Raw genomic sequence first — 19,237 nt, forward strand, 5'->3', positions numbered from 1 at the left:
TACATTTCACCAATTGTTAAATATGTTTGTCTTTACACTGTTTTATTCATCTTTTTAATGTTGTATTGAAATAAAATTGATATTTTGCGATAGCCACGCATCATCTTTCTTGGCCTTCTCAAATATTTTGTGTCACTTTTTAAACTTTCTAGCAGAAACTGCTTCGGCGCTGTGTGCGCGCGCCTACATAGGAAATGCCGCAGGCGTTGCGCGTGCACGGTCGCGCGCAGCACTGAAGCAGCTTCTGCTATAACGAAACTAAGCACAGGCACCAGCTCACCCTGAGCTGGTGCTCGGTGTTTACAGCTTACACCTACCATTTGAAATGGTAGGTTTCCTTTAATTATTTAATCCATTGTGAATGTGTTGTTTTTGATCTAAGTTAATGTGTGCATTTTCCCCCTAAAATTAGTTTCCAAATCGTACTTTTGTGTCATTTTATTATAACCTCTGTGAAACACTTATATTGTTAACAGAGTTCATAAGTTGTTTTACATACGTAGACATGTGTCGTTTTTATTGTGGGGTAATTTATAGGGTTTTACTATTATTTAGGCCTTTCAAAGTTACTTAAAAGCTGAGTTGTCCCTCAAAACGCGAGTCTTGGTGATTTTCATGAAAATGTGGAAGATCCCACCAATTTTCTTTTTTTTTTTTTGGAAAGAACTTAAAACCTATCACTATAAACTAACACAGGGTACAATTTCCAAATCGCCTGCATATGTTAAAGCATCCTGGGCTTAAAGTTTGTTCAACATGAACTAATTTGTGGGTTTTTTTTTAATCCTAGTTTAAATGGTCCGTATTGTTATAACTTTGAATGTAGAAACCACCTCCTTTGTACAAAGGAGTCCATGTCCCCTATGATAATTCATTCCAGTGCATAAGATCAGCATAGTAAGATAGTAAGGTGTTCTGGATTCCAGTTTTTATGTGTGTATTGCTGATTAATAAACTTTCCTCTACATTCCTTAGAAATGTCACTTGATGAAACGGAGGTTAAAGAAGAAAATGGCGTCTTGGTGCTCAATGATGCAAACTTTGATACTTATATAGCAGATAAAGACACTGTATTGGTAGAATTTTATGCACCTTGGTAAGTAATTTCTGTTGAAGTCTATTGGGGAAAGTGATGTTGGTCCTTTGTACACTGGAGAACAAAATTGCAGTACAATGTATGATCACTCATATTTTCAGAACTAATGTAATCTCTGTTGATTGACATTTGAAGGTTTTGTTTTTTTGTTTTTATTAGAAGGGTACTATGCTAGTAGGGGAACATTTACTAAGGGCTTTGCGCCAGTTTTCTGGTACTTTCTTTTCTGTGCAAACTGCTTGCACAGGTTTTTAAGACAAGTCTGTGTCGCACATTACCTTTTCATGTCGCGGCTGTTCTATTCTTCATGCAACCTAAATTTCTGTACTGAAATGGAGGTTCTGGTGCTAGGTCGGACCATGTGCCATTGTTGCACGCCCTATGATAAAGGTTCACCAAAAAAAGTGGTGCACTCTGTTGGGGCAGTGCAGAGGGTTCCAGATTCATGAAGAACGTGCGCTATAAAATCCCTGTCAGGACTACGAAACATTTACAGAGCATTGGGATCTAAAGATTCCTTTGTGAAATCCACCACCCATATTGACGTGGGAAAAAGAAGTAGGTAAAGCATATACACCTCTAGAATGGAAAAGGGCATTTACGAAGCGGCCATGAAAACAATCCTACAGTGGAATCTTACCCCCGAAAAGCTGAGTATCGTATTCCCAGGCACCTCCCATTTATGCTGGAGAAAATGCGGAGGTAAAGGATTACTGTACCACATTCTATGGCAATGTCCACGCATCACTGAATATTGGGGAAAGTCATTTTTTTAATACTTTTTCAATCTTATGAAAGAGACTGGTACAGATGGCTTGAGATACACTCGAACTGATTTCGCTCACCGTGAACAGGATGCAACAACAAAAAATGGTGTACTCTGTCGGAGCAGTGCAGGGAGCACCAGATTCATGAAGACTGTGAGACACAAATCATGAATCTGGCGCACCTTGCACATTACACACAGTCCAGTGGATCTTCAGTATATTTACTGCATTTGCACTCCCATTGAAAAAATATTACCTACCGTATATACTCCAGTATATGCCGACCCGAGTATAAGCTGAGACCCCTAATTTTACATGCCGGCTAGCCCCCGGAGGCCTAGAGCCAGCCAGCCGGCAAGCCCCCAGCGGCCTAGAGCCAGCCAGTCCCCGGCAGCAGACAGCCGGTCGGCCAGCCCCCGGCAGTATACATCCCCCGATTCGCAGGGAAGTGTTTCTGCCAGCTAATAGAGCAGAGAGAAGACCAAAGAGGAGCCGCAACGAGGATCGGGGCGCTGGAGGGTGAGTATGTAAGTGTTTTTTTTTTAATTGACTCGTGTATAAGGTGAGGTTTTTCAGCACATTTTGTTTTAATGTGTGATAAGGAAACATTTATATGTCTGATCCACCCATATATGATTTGGGGAAAGAAAGTATTGAGTATGGAGAATTATATTTTGGCTCTGGCAATTTCTTTTAAAGGACTGATCAAGACGTAGAAGAACTTTTGCTTTTGGTTGTATGCAGTATTGTATTGCTTTTCTGTTCCATTCATTTCACTTCAATAGAACCATGTTAAACTACCAAACAATGGCAAATGTGGTGCTTATTGTGGTACAAGAAGAAGGTGTTTTCTTTGTTTCCTCAACCAATTATTTTTTCTTCTACCAAGGAGCCCAAATGGTTTGTAAAAATTGATATCCTTGTGTATGATCAAAAAACTATTTGTCTTTAATGTTGATGGCAGCATGAACAATGTCTGTGTATATTGGTTCACTGCATCTCTTTCCTAATTATTAGTCCCTCCATATGGTAACTGCATAAAACAAATGAAATTTCATGCTTATGTTGTGTATCAATATAGGTGTGGACACTGCAAGCAGTTTGCACCAGAGTATGAAAAAATTGCACAAATATTAAAAGAAAATGTCCCACCTATACCTGTTGCTAAAGTAGATGCTACAGAAGCTACAAAGCTTGCTGAAAAGTATGACATTGGTGGATATCCCACAATAAAGATATTCAAGAAAGGCCAATCTGTTGATTATGATGGTTCACGGACAGAAACTGGTAAGTACCTAAATAGCATGTTAGTATTTACCTATGGCAAAAGATAAACCAGTCCTTTTTTCGTTTATTTTCAGAATTCACATTTATGTATATACCGTATATACCGGCGTATAAGACGACTTTTGAAGACAGAAAAATCTTCTGTCTTCTCTGGGGTCGTCTTATACGCCGGTAACCGTGTTATACGGCGGCGGTCCCGGTGCATGGAGAGGGCTCACGGGCTGAGCCCTCTCCATAGCCGGTAAGTCTTTGCTGCATATTGCAGCAAAGGCTTACCGGTAACACCCGCGATTGGTGCTAGCACCGATCGCGGGTGTTTGCACAGCGATAGCTGCCGGCAGCCTCAAAAAGCTGCCGGCAGCCTCAAAAAGACATCTGGGCGCATACTCACCCTCCGTTGGCCCCGATGTCCGCGCTGTGCTGTCTTAAGTCTTCCGCGCCGTCTTCTTTCTTCTGCTGGGCGCCGCCATGTCTTTCCCCGGGTCGGCGCCTAGTATGACGTCAGCAGCGGCGCGTCATACTAGGCGCCTGCCGGGGAAGATCAATGGCGGCGCCCAGCAGAAGAAAGAAGACGGCGCGGACATCGGGGGAGCAGCGCCGCACATCGGGGCCACCGGAGGGTGAGTATATAAGTTTATTTTTTTTTTTTTTTAATGCTGGGCTGTGCTGTATACTACTGGGGGCTGTGCTGTATACTACTGGGGCCTGTGCTGTATACTACTGGGGCCTGTGCTGTATACTACTGGGGCCTGTGCTGTATACTACTGGGGCCTGTGCTGTAATGGTAATGTTGTTGTTGTATGCCTTATGTTTATGAGCGACAGTTTTCCTGCTATATACCTGCATGTCATAAGAATTTACATTTAAAAAAGGACCATGTTAAATTCAAATCTGTTTTTTATTTTATTTTTACCGGTGTTTTGTATGCGTTGGAAAAGGGGTAGTCTTATACGGCGAATATATCTTAAACTCTATATTTTAAACAGGAAAGTAGGGGGGTCGTCTTATACACCAGGTCGTCTTATACACCGGAATATACGGTATGTTAAAGAACACTATTAGTAGAGTCAAAACAAAAGGGCTTTGATATTATATTTATTCCCTGTTTCCCCGTAAATAAGGGTTTAGAGAAGGGAAAAAAACACAGGCTGGAACCGCGCTGCTCAATTTTCATATTTAATTCAAGATCACAGTGGACAACGCGTTTCGGAAGCGGAATGCCTCCTTCATCAGGTCCGTACACACAATTTTCCTATTGTTCTCCCTTAGGTGATTGGTCCCAGATGTGAGGGAAAGGGTCCCAATGTGGTCCTTAAAAGGGCTGGGGTCGGACCAGAATCAGATGGATGAGAATAAGAAATAAAGTGCGAGCCGGCATGGGTGCTGTGTTGCGCAACTGCGATTCTGTGATCTTGAATTAAATATGAACATTGAGCAGCGCGGTTCCAGCCTGTGTTTTTTTCCCTTCTCTAAACCCTCCGACATCATCCGCTACAACTAGCAGTACTGGATGTCAGGTTTACTGCAGCAGCTCTACTACCCAGATACGAGTACCATCACTGTTGTGATTTATGCTAGGCATATACTGCCAATTCCTGTTTTCCATTGTTAGATAAATTGCTACATATCTTGCGCTGTGTTTCATCCTTTTTCTCTATATATATCATCCCCGTAAATAAGACAGTGTCATATATTAATGTTTGCTCCTAAAGAGGCACTAGGTCTTACTTTTCCATGAAAAATAATTTGCGTTTATCGTTGAACAAAAAGTCTCTTCTCTAACTTCTCTAACATTCTTAACTCTCCAAACTAATTAGCAGTAGCACTTTCCTTAAATGATCCCCTTCTTGTCAGCCCTTCATGTCCGGGTAGCTGCTTGTAACACATTTACACCGCAACAGTCAGATATTTTATCCCATGATTTCTTCCCCCATGTCACAACCTCTTGCAGCATTTAAATGATCTTCCTATACCAACGTATGGTGCGGGGGGAGCTGTAGTAATGACTGACGCTAGGTCTTATTTTCAGGGGAGGCCTTTTGTTTCTAAGCTTGAACCAAATTGTACTAGGTCTTCAGGGGATGTCCTATTTTAGGGGAAACTGGGTATGCTGCATGCTAGAATAGGCAGATACCAGCTCTATAGAGATTCCCTCTATAAGGGGAAGCATGTAGTATGGCAAGGTTCTTACAGTTTACCATCTGAGCCTAGCCATTGTCAGAGGCTGGCTATAATAGAATTCCTGTAAGCCTTGGTATCCACACACATACATGGCGCCATATACTTGCCGTACGAATGGCATCTTGCATACGGCCACCATAGAATTGCATAGTGCACGGTACGGTGAGCACACGAGTCACCTTACCATGCTGTTGCCGGAAAAACATATAGCATACTTTATCTTTTGCCAGCAAGTCTCGCTATGGAGAGAGGAAGGGTGAGGAGCTCTTGCCTCTCCAGCTGAACACATGCTACAACAGTTCTTGTGAAACCAACCTTGGGTCAACTGGTATAATGCATGGTTAAAAAGTGTTTCCTGATAAGTGCTAGCAGTACATATGTAAATAATGTTTCATCTGTCTGTTATCCCAGACCCTGAAGTTGCTCCATAAATGCCAAGAGGCTCCAGGCTCTTAATATATCAGGCACAGGAACTGATACAAGCTAAAGCTGATGTGTCAGCACAGGCGTACCTGCTAACCCCATGCAACTTTATGATAAATGCCTTTATGTTTATTGAATATAGCTTCTTAGTGGAAACAATAAACTTTGATGCAATGATGCCATTACCTGTATAAACTGGGTGTAATAAATAATTATATAAGTATTATATATAATATGTAATATTTTCTTTTAACAGCAATCGTCGCCAAAGTAAAAGAAGTGTCTAATCCTGATTGGACAATTCCACCGGAAGCAACAATAGTATTAACTGAAGCCAATTTTGATGAGGTAGTAGAAGCGGCAGATATCATATTGGTTGAATTTTATGCACCATGGTAAGTGCAGCACTACTGTTTCCTTTATTTTGTAAACACCACTCCTAGGACCTGCATCAGCAGTGAAAAGACAAACTGTATTGTTACAGAATTCTATAGCAAAAACCATGAATACATTACCTTACATAAACATATAGCAAAAATAAACAATGTCAGGTAAGTTGGAGTATTGCAGCAAATTGTGTAAAATACTAAAGAAAATGTCCTACAAAATCAACTTGAAATATAGTTCAGCCACATATATAGAGACTTGCACATTCATAATTATATGCTTAATTTTAAATAAGCAGTTCTATACAATAAAGGGATTGACCAGCATTTACAATTAGTGGGGCCAACACCCTGACCTGCTCTCATTCATCAGCTGTTTCCAAGTCTCCTATTTTACTTTCAGTAGAAATTGCTAATCCGTGTGTAGGTATGGAAATCGATCAAGTTTGAATGGCCTATGGTTTTCTGAAATTGCACTTCATAATAAGTAAGAAAAAAAATCCAAATGCAGTGAAAAAACGCATTTGTGCCGTTTTATTCTGTGCTTGGATTTCACTGTATGTCCCAAATGACACGTCTAATTTAATCTTTTTCGGTACAATCACAGGGATACCAAATTTGTATAGGTTTTTTAAATGTATCATACATTTACAAATATTAAAACCTCCTGTACAAATTTAAAAAATTTATTTTGCCATCTTCTGGCGCTAGCCCCCATGTCGTATACAGCAAGCCAGCCCACAAATTTACCTAGCACATAAAAAAAAAAAATTACATGCTCACCTTCCTGCGCCTCCCCTTCTTTCTTCACTTCGGTGTGACAGCCGGCAGACACGCGTCCACGCGATCTACTGGCCAGCAGAGGCCGGCAGATTGCATGGGCACGTCTCCGCCACCTAATACAGCATATAGAAGAGGAGCCGCCACCAGCATCAGGGCGCCGGAGGGTGAGTATGTAAATATCTGGGGTCTTTTTGTTTTTTTTTGTTTTTTTGTTTTTTAACCATTTTTCAGACCCCCTACAGTATGGCAGTATGTGGGGATTTTCCTCCTCATTCATTATAATGTGCTAATGGTGAGCCCTCACCATTCACCCACAGTCGATGCGTGACGTACTTACCCCATAACATCACAGCCCTCTTTTCTTTTTGTTTCCATTTTTCACACTCCACTTTCAAAAATTCATAACGTCTTTTATTTTCTGTGTACAGAGCTGTTGAAGGGCTTGTAAAATTGTACTTGCTAGTGATGACATTTAATATTCCATGTCTTGTACCATTTTGCCATTTTCTTTCTGGCTCTGTTTTACATCTTTCACTTTAAGCTCCAAATGATACCTCTCCTTTATCATTTGGGTTGGTATAATCACAGAGATGCCAAAATTAAATAGATTTTCTTTTGTACAAGAAAAATATGTTTCCATCATTTCGGCATATTCTGGATAGTTCTTTTGTACATTTGTGTACGGAGCTGTGTAATGTGTCATGTTTTTACAGGCAAAAAACAATGCCTCTTTAGTTTCCTTGTAACGGAGCCCCCTTAACTTCATGCATGACTTCTGGGAATCCTATTGACATGATGCAGGTTGATGTCCACTTCCCCTGTGCCATCAGTCTCTTGCTTTCTCTTGGTTTTTCAACATTTTTTTTTCTTTACTGTTCCATGGCATTTTATAAAGTGGCTAAAGTCACTTTACCAATAGGAATGATTAAATAAAATGCCATTGTTTTTTTGGATGGTATATGCACAGCAGAGTATGTTGGCCTGATTCCCTGTACTGCACACATTACACAGGACATTGTTGCATCTTACAGAAATATAATACAAGCACTTCCTGTCTGCTGGCCGGAATGCATTGCAGGCACTGTGTTAACTGTTACATTACCTGCTCCTCAATTTGGCCGGTGTTTGTGTGAGCTGGCTGGCCTGGGATTCAAGAGCAGGTCTTATTCCCATTTTTGCAGTTTTCTCTACAGTCATTGCTCCATGAGCAGCACATGGTGATGCTAATGAGACACGCACAAGCTCATCCGCATCCACCTCATGACGGACCAAGTGAGCCTGAGATTCAGATTGTTTAACATCCTTGCTCCTCCAGCAGAAGTCAATGCACAAGGTCCAGTAATCCCTAGAGCATTGATGGTGAACCTTTTAGAGACTTGGTGCCCAAACTACAACCAAAATCCACTTATTTACCTGGAAGTGCCAACATGGCATTTCAAGCCATGTATTGGCTCTCCTATAGCCACCAATACAGTTAAAAAAAGGTGGGCAAATAAATTCAGACCATCATTGTAGCTTCTCTCCAGGAAGAATGGTGGGTCCAGTAGGATGGCCTCTAAAGATAATGCAGTTCTGTCAACACCTTCTCACTTTTCCCACTGTTTCAAACAGCCAATGAATTGTCGCTTTAACCCTTTCACGACCCGTGACGTAATAGCACGTCACTGGTTGGCCGCGGGTGCATGGAGAGGGCTCACGCGCTGAGCCCTCTCCATAGCCGGTAAGTCTTTGCTGCATATTGGAACTGCAGGAAGATTTGGTGGTTTTGGTCTTGTTTGGTGAAATTGGAGCGATGCCCTAGAGCAGTGATGGCGAACCTTTTAGAGACCGGGTGCCCAAGCTACAACCAAAATCCACTTATTTACCATGGAGTGCCAACATTGCATTTTATGCAGTAATGTATTGCTACCTGTTCTTCTACATTTTTCAATCGTATCAGCCCCCTAAGGACACCAATACAATTGAAAGAAAGAGTGCTAATTCAGACTCTCATTGTAGCTTCTCTCCAGGGTCTCACTGTAGAGGAAGAATGAAGGGTCCAGCAGGCGAACCTCAAAAAGATACTGCAGCCCTGTCCACACCTTCTCACTTTTCCCCCAGTTCCAAACAGCCAATGAAGTGTCTTTTAAAAATAGCGCTGAGAGCAGCATCTCTAAAGTTGCCTGGGACTGCAGAAAGATTTGGTGGATTTGTTCCTTTCTGGTGTCCTGGGTTGATAACCTGAGTGCCCACAGAAATGGCTCTGAGTGCCACCTCTGGCACCCGTGCCATAGGTTCGCCACCACTGCCCTAGAGCTTTGCCAAACCCCCACTCCCTCTGCAGGAAGATTTGGTGGATTTGGTCTTGTTTGGTGAAATTGGAGCGATGCCCTAGAGCTTTGCCAAACACCCACTCCCTCCTACCTCACTACGGAAGGCTCAGTGTTGATTCAGCTCAATCTTTCCTTTAGCCAAGCCCTCCCTTTTCCTGTGTAACACTCACTGGTCTGTATTCTCTCCCATGTTTTGTCAACAGCTAAGACAGGATCTTGCACTAAATTTACGTCTTTGCATATCTGGGAAATGGCATTTTCTATTGACGTAGTAGCTGTGCAGTGTTGAGACATTTGATATTCAAGACGACAGAAAAAAACGAGTAACCCATGCTAGGGAACACCTTGCAACAAGAACTCTGACAGAGAAGAGGCTGCAATATGGTACAATATGGTACTGATGATGTACAAATGCATGACAAGAAAATCTCAGTGTGGGAAAAAATACAGCTTGCTTTATCTTATTTTACTGTACAAACTTTTGTGTTTTAATGATTTTTCTTGCACTAAGATGTTCATAGCCTTAACGTTTTTCAGCATACTAGTTTTAATGGTTGTATGTACTATTCATTCACTTTATAGGTGTGGACATTGCAAAAGGCTTGCACCAGAATATGAAAAGGCTGCACAGGAGCTTAGCAAGCGTACACCAGCAATACCACTTGCAAAAGTTGATGCTACTGCAGAAGTTGAACTTGCCAAAAGATACAGTGTGACTGGATATCCCACACTAAAGATTTTCCGTAAGGGAAAATCGTATGATTACAATGGACCTAGAGAAAAATATGGTAAGCAAAAACAAAAAATATATTTTGTTACTGTCAAAACTCACTGGTGTACAATGCCTATTAGAAGACACTGATTTTAGGGAGGGAAGGGATGAGTGTAGATGATAAAAACAACTTTTATTATTACAAAAAATAAAATCTGAGAAAGTTAAATTCTCCAATATAATTTTCATCTTGATATTCACCAAAAAAGTGATCCACACTGAGTTGTTTGTTATTTCGAACATGCATATTTACTGCAGGGGGGTGGGGTGGAGTCACCTTTAATTGAAAAATTATTTACCCCCTCTTTATGTTACTTATCTCCTATTATAATGCAATGTGAAAGATCCGATTTATTAAGGGCAGAAGTGAGATAGGTAGCTAGATATGTACTATTATGTTTTTTCTTTTTTTTTTTTTAATTATCCATCCATCCACCATAGAATTGTGTAACTCTCTCCAAACAATAATACATTTTGATTTATTGATATGATGGCCCTTAGTGGCTATGCACTTCCTCATATTCAAAACACCTTGTTAATGTCACATCAGGGGAATGATGTGTGGGGAAACAGCTGTGTAATAGTTGGTTTATTTTAGATACATGTGTGGGCCACCAAGGTCGTGCAGAACTCATTGCTGTATTCCAACACAGATGTGATATCTCTGCCTGTGATGACATCGAGCACTCCTTTTTTCTCAAAGCTGCCTGCCAGAAGTTTGTCCTGCGGGAGAATGAACCAAAGACAGAAATTGAGCTTAGTCTTGTGCACCCCTGCAGCGTTCTGCTGACATTTTTACTCGGAGAGTAATTGTAGCCTTGAATTACAACTCTGTCCCTCAAAACACTGTTTCCTTGACTCCGTGTGGAACTTGCCAATTGGAGTTCCTCAGTGAAGCACAGTGGACCGGTGAAGTTGCCTGGATGCTTTAATTTAGTCCCAGGCTGCAATGATCAGCTTTAAGGTGTCTGTTATGAAGCTTTATTGATAATCCTTGTTCCCATTACAGCAAAAAAAGATTTAAAATTCAAAAAAAAAAAAAAAAAAAAGTGTCTGGAGCTACAATTATAAAATATACAATTCCAACTTGCATACAAATTCAACTTAAGGACAAAGTTCAAGAACCTATCCTATACGTAACCCGGGGACTACCTGTACTAAGAAAAAGTAGATTTCCTTGATTCTTGTTTTTATTCTGAAAAATTGGGGGGGGGGGAGGGGGATATCACCGGAATCGTAGTGACCCAGAGAATAAATATAAAATATTTTATTTTTGTGGTATGTTGAACGGCTCCCCAAAAGAATGCTTAAAATACACCAGGAAAGAGTTAATAAAAACTCAGATGCAGGCGGTCCCCTACTTAAGGACACCCGACTTACAGACGACCCATAGTTACAGACACAATCCTCTGACTTCTGGTGAAGCTTACTGAATGCTTTACTATAGTCCCAGATTGCAATAATCATCTGTAAAGTGTCTGTAAGGAAGCTTTATGGATAATCCTTGGTCCCATTACAGCAAAAAAATGTTTAAACTGCAATTGTCACTGGGGCCAAAATTTTCTTTGTCTGGATCTACAATTATAAAATATACAGTTTCGACTTGCATACAAATTCAACTTAAGAACAAACCTCTGGACCCCATCTTGTACGTAACCCGGGGACTGCCTGTACTTAATTCAGGGGCATCTATTAATTATCTGTCAAGTTCATCTTATCTCACACAAACTAAGCCATCATATGTCCAAATTGAAATTTACTCTGCAATGGCATTCCCATACAGTGGTTATTCCCATACATATTGTTATATTAGCCAAGAAATTTAGTATCAAGCTTTGTGGAGTATTTTGGTATTCTTTCCATTTATAATTTTTTTTTTTTTTTTTTTTACTGACTATTTTCTGTTTTGTTCCCCATGACAGCCCCATATGGAGGTTGCTCCTATGCCCTAGGGACAGGAAGTAGAGAGTTTAAAATTACCCCCTTAGCAACCAGTGCTACCTGTCCCTACAGGGGATAGGTTGATAGAGAAGTCTCTGCTCCAGATCGGGGTGGGGGAGGGTCTATGGCATTCACAGGCTCCCGCGATCACTGGATCCTGGCTGGCAGACCGGCATCATCTCCTTCCGGCGGTCTTCGGAGGGGGGTGGGTAGAAGCAGGACACATTGGTATCAGGAGTTGGGCAGTGCGGCAAGCTAGCTTCCAAATGTTGCCGCTCAACGCCAGCACCTGCACTTGGTGGTTGCAGCGATGAGGTTCCTGACATATGAGCGCTATAGGCTGCATCAACAGTATGGTGCCAGACTGGAAGTTGTAAGTGGAAGGCGCCAAATTTAAAACTTCCGGCACTGGAAGTCAGAAAACGCCAGTATTAAGTGTGGTTAAAACACCGGCTATTTAAGTAGGGAGTCGCGTTGATCTGAGGTCTCTGTGCTACAGCAACGGCAGATGAGGCTAAAAGAAAAGCCTCAGGTCCTTGTCGGGGAGTACTTTGATCGGTATTGCTTATTATAATGTATATGCTGATGCTATTACTACAGTACAACTCTTCCTACCTTGGGAAACTTTTTCCAAGTAGAAGGACCATCCTTCCCTTTCCCTTTTTCCTTCTAAGGCTGTTAAAAAAAATACTAGACTGCCGGACCAGTATGCGAAATTATGTCCAGGTGGAAAAACTTGCCTTAAAAACTATAATCGACTCTGCAGTACAAAAATCAGAGCAGCAGTCTATCCTCTCTCTGCCTTGGGCCTCCTAAAAAAAGAGAGTGAGAGTCTTGTGTAGTCTCCTCTGATTCTGATGCAGAGTTTGACTTTATTTATGACAATCCCAGGGAATTTTGGGATAAGGATCTTCTGATATTCCAGACAGTCCTTCTCAGAGATAACTTTTGCCTTTAAGAAGGCTTGTAAAATCTATTAAAAGCCGTTCAAGATAGAATTGAAGAGGTAGTAGAACCTTAATCTTTACAAAGAGTTCTTCTGGGGGTTATGCCTGGGGGAAAAAGTGTTCCCCTTTAACGATACACTTAAGAGTATTCAGTGAAAACCCTGGAAAACTCCTATCGGTTCCTAAGGAATTCCGTAATAGACTTATTGATGGGTGGTGGGAACACCCTCCAGGGGTAGATGGTTTGTTAACCAGGGTAGATAAAAAACAGATCTCCCATTTGAGAACATGGCACAATTAGCCGACCCATTGGATTGTAACTGTGACTCCCTTTTTAAAAAGAAAAAAAAAAGCATGGGAGTCTTCCATGACAAATTTAAAATTTAGCGTGATGGCCACCTCGGTAGCCCACACACTTCATTACTGGTTAGAGGAATTGGAAACCCACATTCAAGAGGGAAGCTATACTTCAGAGCCTTCCTCTTTTAAAGTCCGCCTCTGTTTTTCTAGCTGATGCTTCAACTGAAGGTATAAGGTTTTCGTCCACAAAAAGACTGCACTCTCAAATTCTGTGCGCAGTGCTCTCTGGTTGAAACAGTGGGGTGGTACTTCAAATCCGAAAATAAACTTTGTGGCCTTCCCTTCCAGGGGAAATTACTCTTTGGACCAGAGCTATATTCTATCCTAGAGAGGGCATCGGCTAAGAAAAAGGGGTTCCCGGAAAATAGACCCATAAAAAAGGTGTATTTTCACCCATTTTGGATAAGGAAACTCCCAAATCTGGAGGTAAAGGTGGCTGATGGAATTTTCCTTGGAGAGGTAGGGGTCAAGGTTTCCTTTTTGCCCCAAAACAAAAAGACCATAAAGAGCGACACCAGGGGGGGTCAGACTCTTAAACAATTTGTAGCACGTTGGGAGGAGGTCACCCAAAATCCTTGGGATTGCAGTCACTAAGATCAGACTACAAAATAGAGTTCATAAAAGTCCCCTCTTTCAGGTTCCTTACTTTCTCCGAACCCACAAAGGAGTTAGTAAACCGCTTATGGACCAACATCCAGGATCAGTTGAATCTGGATGTGATTGTTTCAGCCCCTCCAAAATAAAAAAGGGAAGGCTATTATTCACCCATTATTTCTTGTAGAAAAACAGAATGGGCTGTATCGGTTAATAATACATTTTAAAAATTAAACAATTTTTTAGATTTTTTTTTTTTTTACTGCAGGTTCAAGATGGAATCTGTAGAGTTGGCTTCTCTGTTAAGGAGAGGGTTTTCATGTGTATCATCGATCCTAAGGGATGCGTACTATCACATCCCCATGCATGCAGACAGTCAAAAGTTCCTGAGATCCATCAGGCAAAATATTGCATTTTCAGTTTAAGGCTCTGCCCTTTGGGATATAGTCAGCACCCAGAACTTTCACCAAGGTGATTGTAGAGTTTATCTCGGGGGGAAAGATGTAACGACAGTCCCCTATTTAGAAGAGCTTCTTCTAGTAGCAGGTTCCAAAAAAGAACTTGAGAGGAATCAAAACCTAAGTGTTCATACCCTAACAGAAGTAGGTTGGATAGTGAACACGTAAAAATCAAACTTCGTCCAGAAGTGATAATACAGACAGGTTCCAGTCAGGCAGGATGGGGAGCAGTCCTACAAGATGTGATCCTTCAGGGTCAGTGGGGTCAAAGTTCCAGGAGCAGATCGTCCAATTTCAGAGAGTTGAAAGCTGTCTGGAGAGTAGTGTTGCAGTCTACGGACAGTCTGGAATCGGCATGTCCGGATAATATCCGACAACAGCACAGCAGTTGCTTACATTCAACATCGGGGGAGCACAAAGTCTCAGGACCTGAGCCACCTTTCAAAGAAAATATGTGGGCAGAAAACCCCATCTTGTCTCTTTAAGACATATATTTGAAAGGTACAGAGAACAGGAAAGCAGACTATCGTACTAAAGTGGAACCCCATGAATGATCCTTGAATCCAGAGGTTTTCTGTCAGATAACAGCGAGTTGGGGAGATCTTCAGATAGACCTGTTCACCTCAGGGAGCAACAAAAGGGTGAGATCCTTCTTTACTCTAAACCCTTCAGATCATTCATCGTGCCTGGATGCATTTTCCCAAAAATGGAACAAAGACCTGCCCTATACTTTTCCCCTGATTATGTTGCTACCGGAGTACTTCAGAAGCCTTGCCGGGAGAGAACCAGGCTGATGTTAATTGCACCGGTATGGCCCAAAAGGAGTTGGTTCTCCATAATCAGAAGTTTGTCTCTGGGAGATCCTATGTTGCTATCCGTAAGGCACGATCTATCTAAGGGGCCAGTTCATCATCCAGACATTGCCAACCTGTAGTTGGCAGCATGGATCCTGAAAGAAACATACTAAAAAGTAAGGACCTTTCGGATTAAGTGATTGCCAGTAACAAACACAATTTATGTCAAAATCTGGAGAGGTTCTGAAGCTGGTTCGGTGATGTGAGTTTCAGAAGAAACCAAATCTGGCGCAGATATTAGATTTTCTTCAACAGTGACTAAGACCTTGGAATACATTGAAAGTGCATATAACCACTTTAAGCATCTTTTTCGACATTTCCCTTGCAGAATATCCCTGAATTTATAGGTTCATCAAAGGTTTTACTAGACTTCGGCCTACAATAAGATTGACCGCACTACTGTGAGACTTATCCATACTGTTAGGAAGCTACCTTCATAGTTCGATATTACATTTGCTCGTAGAATAGGGGAAATACAGGCTCTATCGTGCAAGAAGCATTTTTTACTGTTAGATCATAGAATCTTCTTAAAACTAGATCATTTGTTTCTTCTAAAAGTAGTGTCTGACTTTCACAAAAATTGGGACATAGTATTACCCTCTTTCTGTGCTAACCCCAACGGAATGTTATTAAAGAAATCGAACATGTGTGAAGATAATTTCCTATAATTGTAGCCATGTTGTACCTTAGAAATTAGATCGTTATCCTTTTGATACGACACTGCTGTTGGAGTTGTTGCACAAGGAAACAAATAGTTTGTGAATATGAAATGGCCTGCAGTTACTAGCTGTTCCACAGCCGTCCTGTGGTAATGAACACTGAATTCAGCTGGTCACTCTACGCCCCAATAGTGCATGTTTGGCCACTGCTGCCTGGGTGCAGGGTGTGGTCTTATCCAAGGACATCTATTTGGATTTTAAGTTCAGAAGCCCAGCAGAAACAGATCTTCTAAAATTCTAATTCTTTATTATCTCATATAAAAGCCATTCAGAAAAACTATAACATGTTGGCGTGTTTCAAATTGAAATCCTTATAACATATTTAATATTCTCATGAAGCACAGGCACCTTTAGCCAATCATAATGAATAGGCTTTGTGCATGTGATAATGGATATTTTAACATTTCTTTATTGTGACACATATACAAACAGGTGTCCTATAATAGATTACATGTCGATTATTAATTGTCATTGTATAGCCAAAGTAATTATTTTTTAAAAATTCAAATTTCACTAGCAGCCTTGCAGAGGCGTTAGCATTTAAATCTCAACAAGGCCCATGTTACAGGGAAATCTCTGTAGGATCTATAGAGGTTTGAATTGGCCTGTATGCTGATGACATGATAATTGATTTACCTATATCCTTTCCACATGCCATATCACTTATTAATGAATTTATCTCCTACTCAGGACTTCAGGTAAATTGGTCAAAGTGCAGAACTAACCATTGGCGAACTCTGAACATCACTTAAAGGAAACCTACCATTTAGAATGGTAGGGGTAAGCTGTAAGTACCGAGCACCAGCTCAGGGTGAGCTGGTGCCGGTACTTACTTTCGTTAGTGTTATAAACCGCGGTATCGCGGTTTTAAAACTTTTTAAACTTTAGAGCAGAAGGGGCTTCGGCGCTGCGCACGACCGTGCGCGCGCAACATCTCTGCTATTTCCTATGTAGGCGCGCGCGCGATCGTGCACACGCAGCGCCGAAGCCTCTGCTGCTCTAAAGTCTAAAAAGTGTTAAAACCGCGATACCGCGGTCTTATAACACTAATGAAAGTAAGTACCGGCACCAGCTCACCCTGAGCTGGTGCTCGGTACTTACAGCTTACCCCTACCATTCTAAGTGGTAGGTTTCCTTTAAGGCATTAACTAGGCCTCTCCACATTATGACCAGTCTTGGACCCTCCGCCCCCCCACCTTCCCCAGATTGATCAATGTTACCCATACATAAATTGGCTAGGCAGGTGTGGCAAGTTTTACCCACCAAGGCTATCTACCCGGCTATGCAGGATGGGTATGCGTACCCTGCTTGTCCGTGATGTGCTGACCTCTGGCATACGAGCTGGAGCCCCCTATACAGGCATTCTGGAAAAGTGTGGTAGAATTCTTGTTGTCTTTGCTGCCTAATATAGTACCATTCTCCCCAGGGATATGCCTTTTGGGCTTGATTTCTGAAGAGGATTGGCCTCATTATCTAAAAATATTCTTACGGGAAACATTTCTGGCCCAGAAGTGCATTGCACCTTGTATGCATCTCACACTGCTACCTTTTTAAAGGGGTTGTCAGAGACTAATGATAACTACATATGTGGCCGATGGAGGGCTGATTAAAAAAAATAAAGTAAAAAAAAAATAAAATAAAGCTTCTGGCAGCCAGAGGTCATGCCATATCTCAGCACCTGATCTGGTATGTGGAAGCTCTAGATAATCAAATCCTTCCATATGAAAAAATTATATACAAACATAGGACTCGCCCTGACAAGTTTAATCACATTTGTGGTGTAAGTCAGCAGACAATTCTTTGTCCCTAGCTTTAGAAGCGCAATGGCTGAATTACGGATCATCCAATGATTTGACATAAAGTTTACCCCAGCAATGAATGGGATAAAAAAAGCAGTAGAAAATCCCTCAGTAAGATGTTTTTGTGTATGTGTTTTTGGGATGGGTATTCCCTCTCAACATATATATATTTAACGCTGTGCTGACTGTTCTCTTTATTCAGGTTACTCCTATCTTTGTATTTGTTAAGGCTCATGTGTATATGTAAAGAAGTGGAATGTATTTACAGGGCCATTTTATACTGAATACTGCATTTTACTCTTTTATATCACAACTGACACGACCACTTTCTTTTTGCTGTTTTAAATAGTTTTTCTAATAAAACTTAAAAAAAAAATGCACTACCAGGCTATACCACTAGAGGTCATTCCATCTTATTTAAAGTGAGTTGCAGGGGACCTTAGTGGAAACGGCAGACAAAATTTTCCATCTATCAAAAGTCAGTGTGGTTCATAATAATAAGATACAAACGGCCACTAGATGTTGCTCTCCCTCATAATGTATGTATCAGACCACAACAAATATAGAACATTATTTAGACAGCCAATCAAAAAGTAGAGCTGTAAAGTGTAATATACAGAAGAACAGAAGATGTTGCTATCGTTCAACATGCAAATGTTGGACCACAGTGGAAACACTTATATTAACCAAGAAAAATATTATAATGTTAAAATAATATATGCATATTATAATATGATAATACTTGGCTGACATCTGTCGCCATGACAGTCTTGGGTCTTTAGAAGACCCGAGGCTGTGTATATTCAATAAAGTGGCGAAACATGTCGGGGGGGGCGTTAGTGTGAATGACTTTTTAATAAGCAGATAAAGTGTGTGTGTGGATTCCTAATGTATGAATGTCAGTGAGGAAGAATCTAACAAAGAGCGTACAAAAGAGAACAGCTTGGGATCTCGAATACCCTTATAGTGGAGCGAGCTGACTGGTAGTGAATATTAACTGCCAGCGACACGCTCACTGGTTTCAAACGATACAGTGGATTTATGAATGCAGTGGCGTCTGTAGAAAGCACCCTGAGGGCCACTGTGTGCATGAGATAAAACGAGATGGCCCAATGTAATCGCTATTTGGCATGTGCCTGTGATGATATATGAGAGCGAACTGCTACTGTATCTATTCATAGAACAGGGAAACTTGCAACATTGTAGCCTCTACTATCAATAAATAAAACAATAAAGTACCATCAAGCTAACAGCACTACAGCGGCATCTAGTGTTGCTTTTGGGTACACAGTGAGATCCCAAAGATTCTCTAAGATAATCTTCCTCCTTCCATTGAATGCCACACATTAAAGTCTCTACGATGGTCTGCATAATTTTAATGCAAGTTAGGAATTGTTCATAATAAAACTCACTGAAGTGTGTGAAAAAGATTATACTTTTAAATAGAATCTCAATAAAAGTGAAGTTTTATGACTAATGAGTCCCAGTGAGGCCTAATGGTCTTTTTTGTAAATATTTATTGATTTATGGACTCAGTCTAGTGTCCACATCTTCCCAT

At 41.1% G+C, this 19,237-nt stretch overlaps 1 protein-coding gene across 4 annotated transcripts in view; it reads left to right on the top strand.

Annotated features, from left to right (window-relative positions):
- PDIA4 (protein disulfide isomerase family A member 4) overlaps positions 1–19,237 on the top strand; it is a 69,212-nt gene that overhangs the window by 10,199 nt on the left and 39,776 nt on the right. For all 4 annotated transcript variants that reach the window (XM_072153039.1, XM_072153037.1, XM_072153040.1 and 1 more), the window contains 4 exons: positions 976–1,096; positions 2,945–3,150; positions 6,011–6,149; positions 9,818–10,023. In XM_072153039.1, the coding sequence (XP_072009140.1) occupies positions 976–1,096; positions 2,945–3,150; positions 6,011–6,149; positions 9,818–10,023 (672 nt within the window). The remainder of the gene's footprint in view (positions 1–975; positions 1,097–2,944; positions 3,151–6,010; positions 6,150–9,817; positions 10,024–19,237) is intronic.

This window comes from Engystomops pustulosus, chromosome 5 (assembly GCF_040894005.1).
Source record: "Engystomops pustulosus chromosome 5, aEngPut4.maternal, whole genome shotgun sequence".
Taxonomy (NCBI): domain Eukaryota; kingdom Metazoa; phylum Chordata; class Amphibia; order Anura; family Leptodactylidae; genus Engystomops; species Engystomops pustulosus.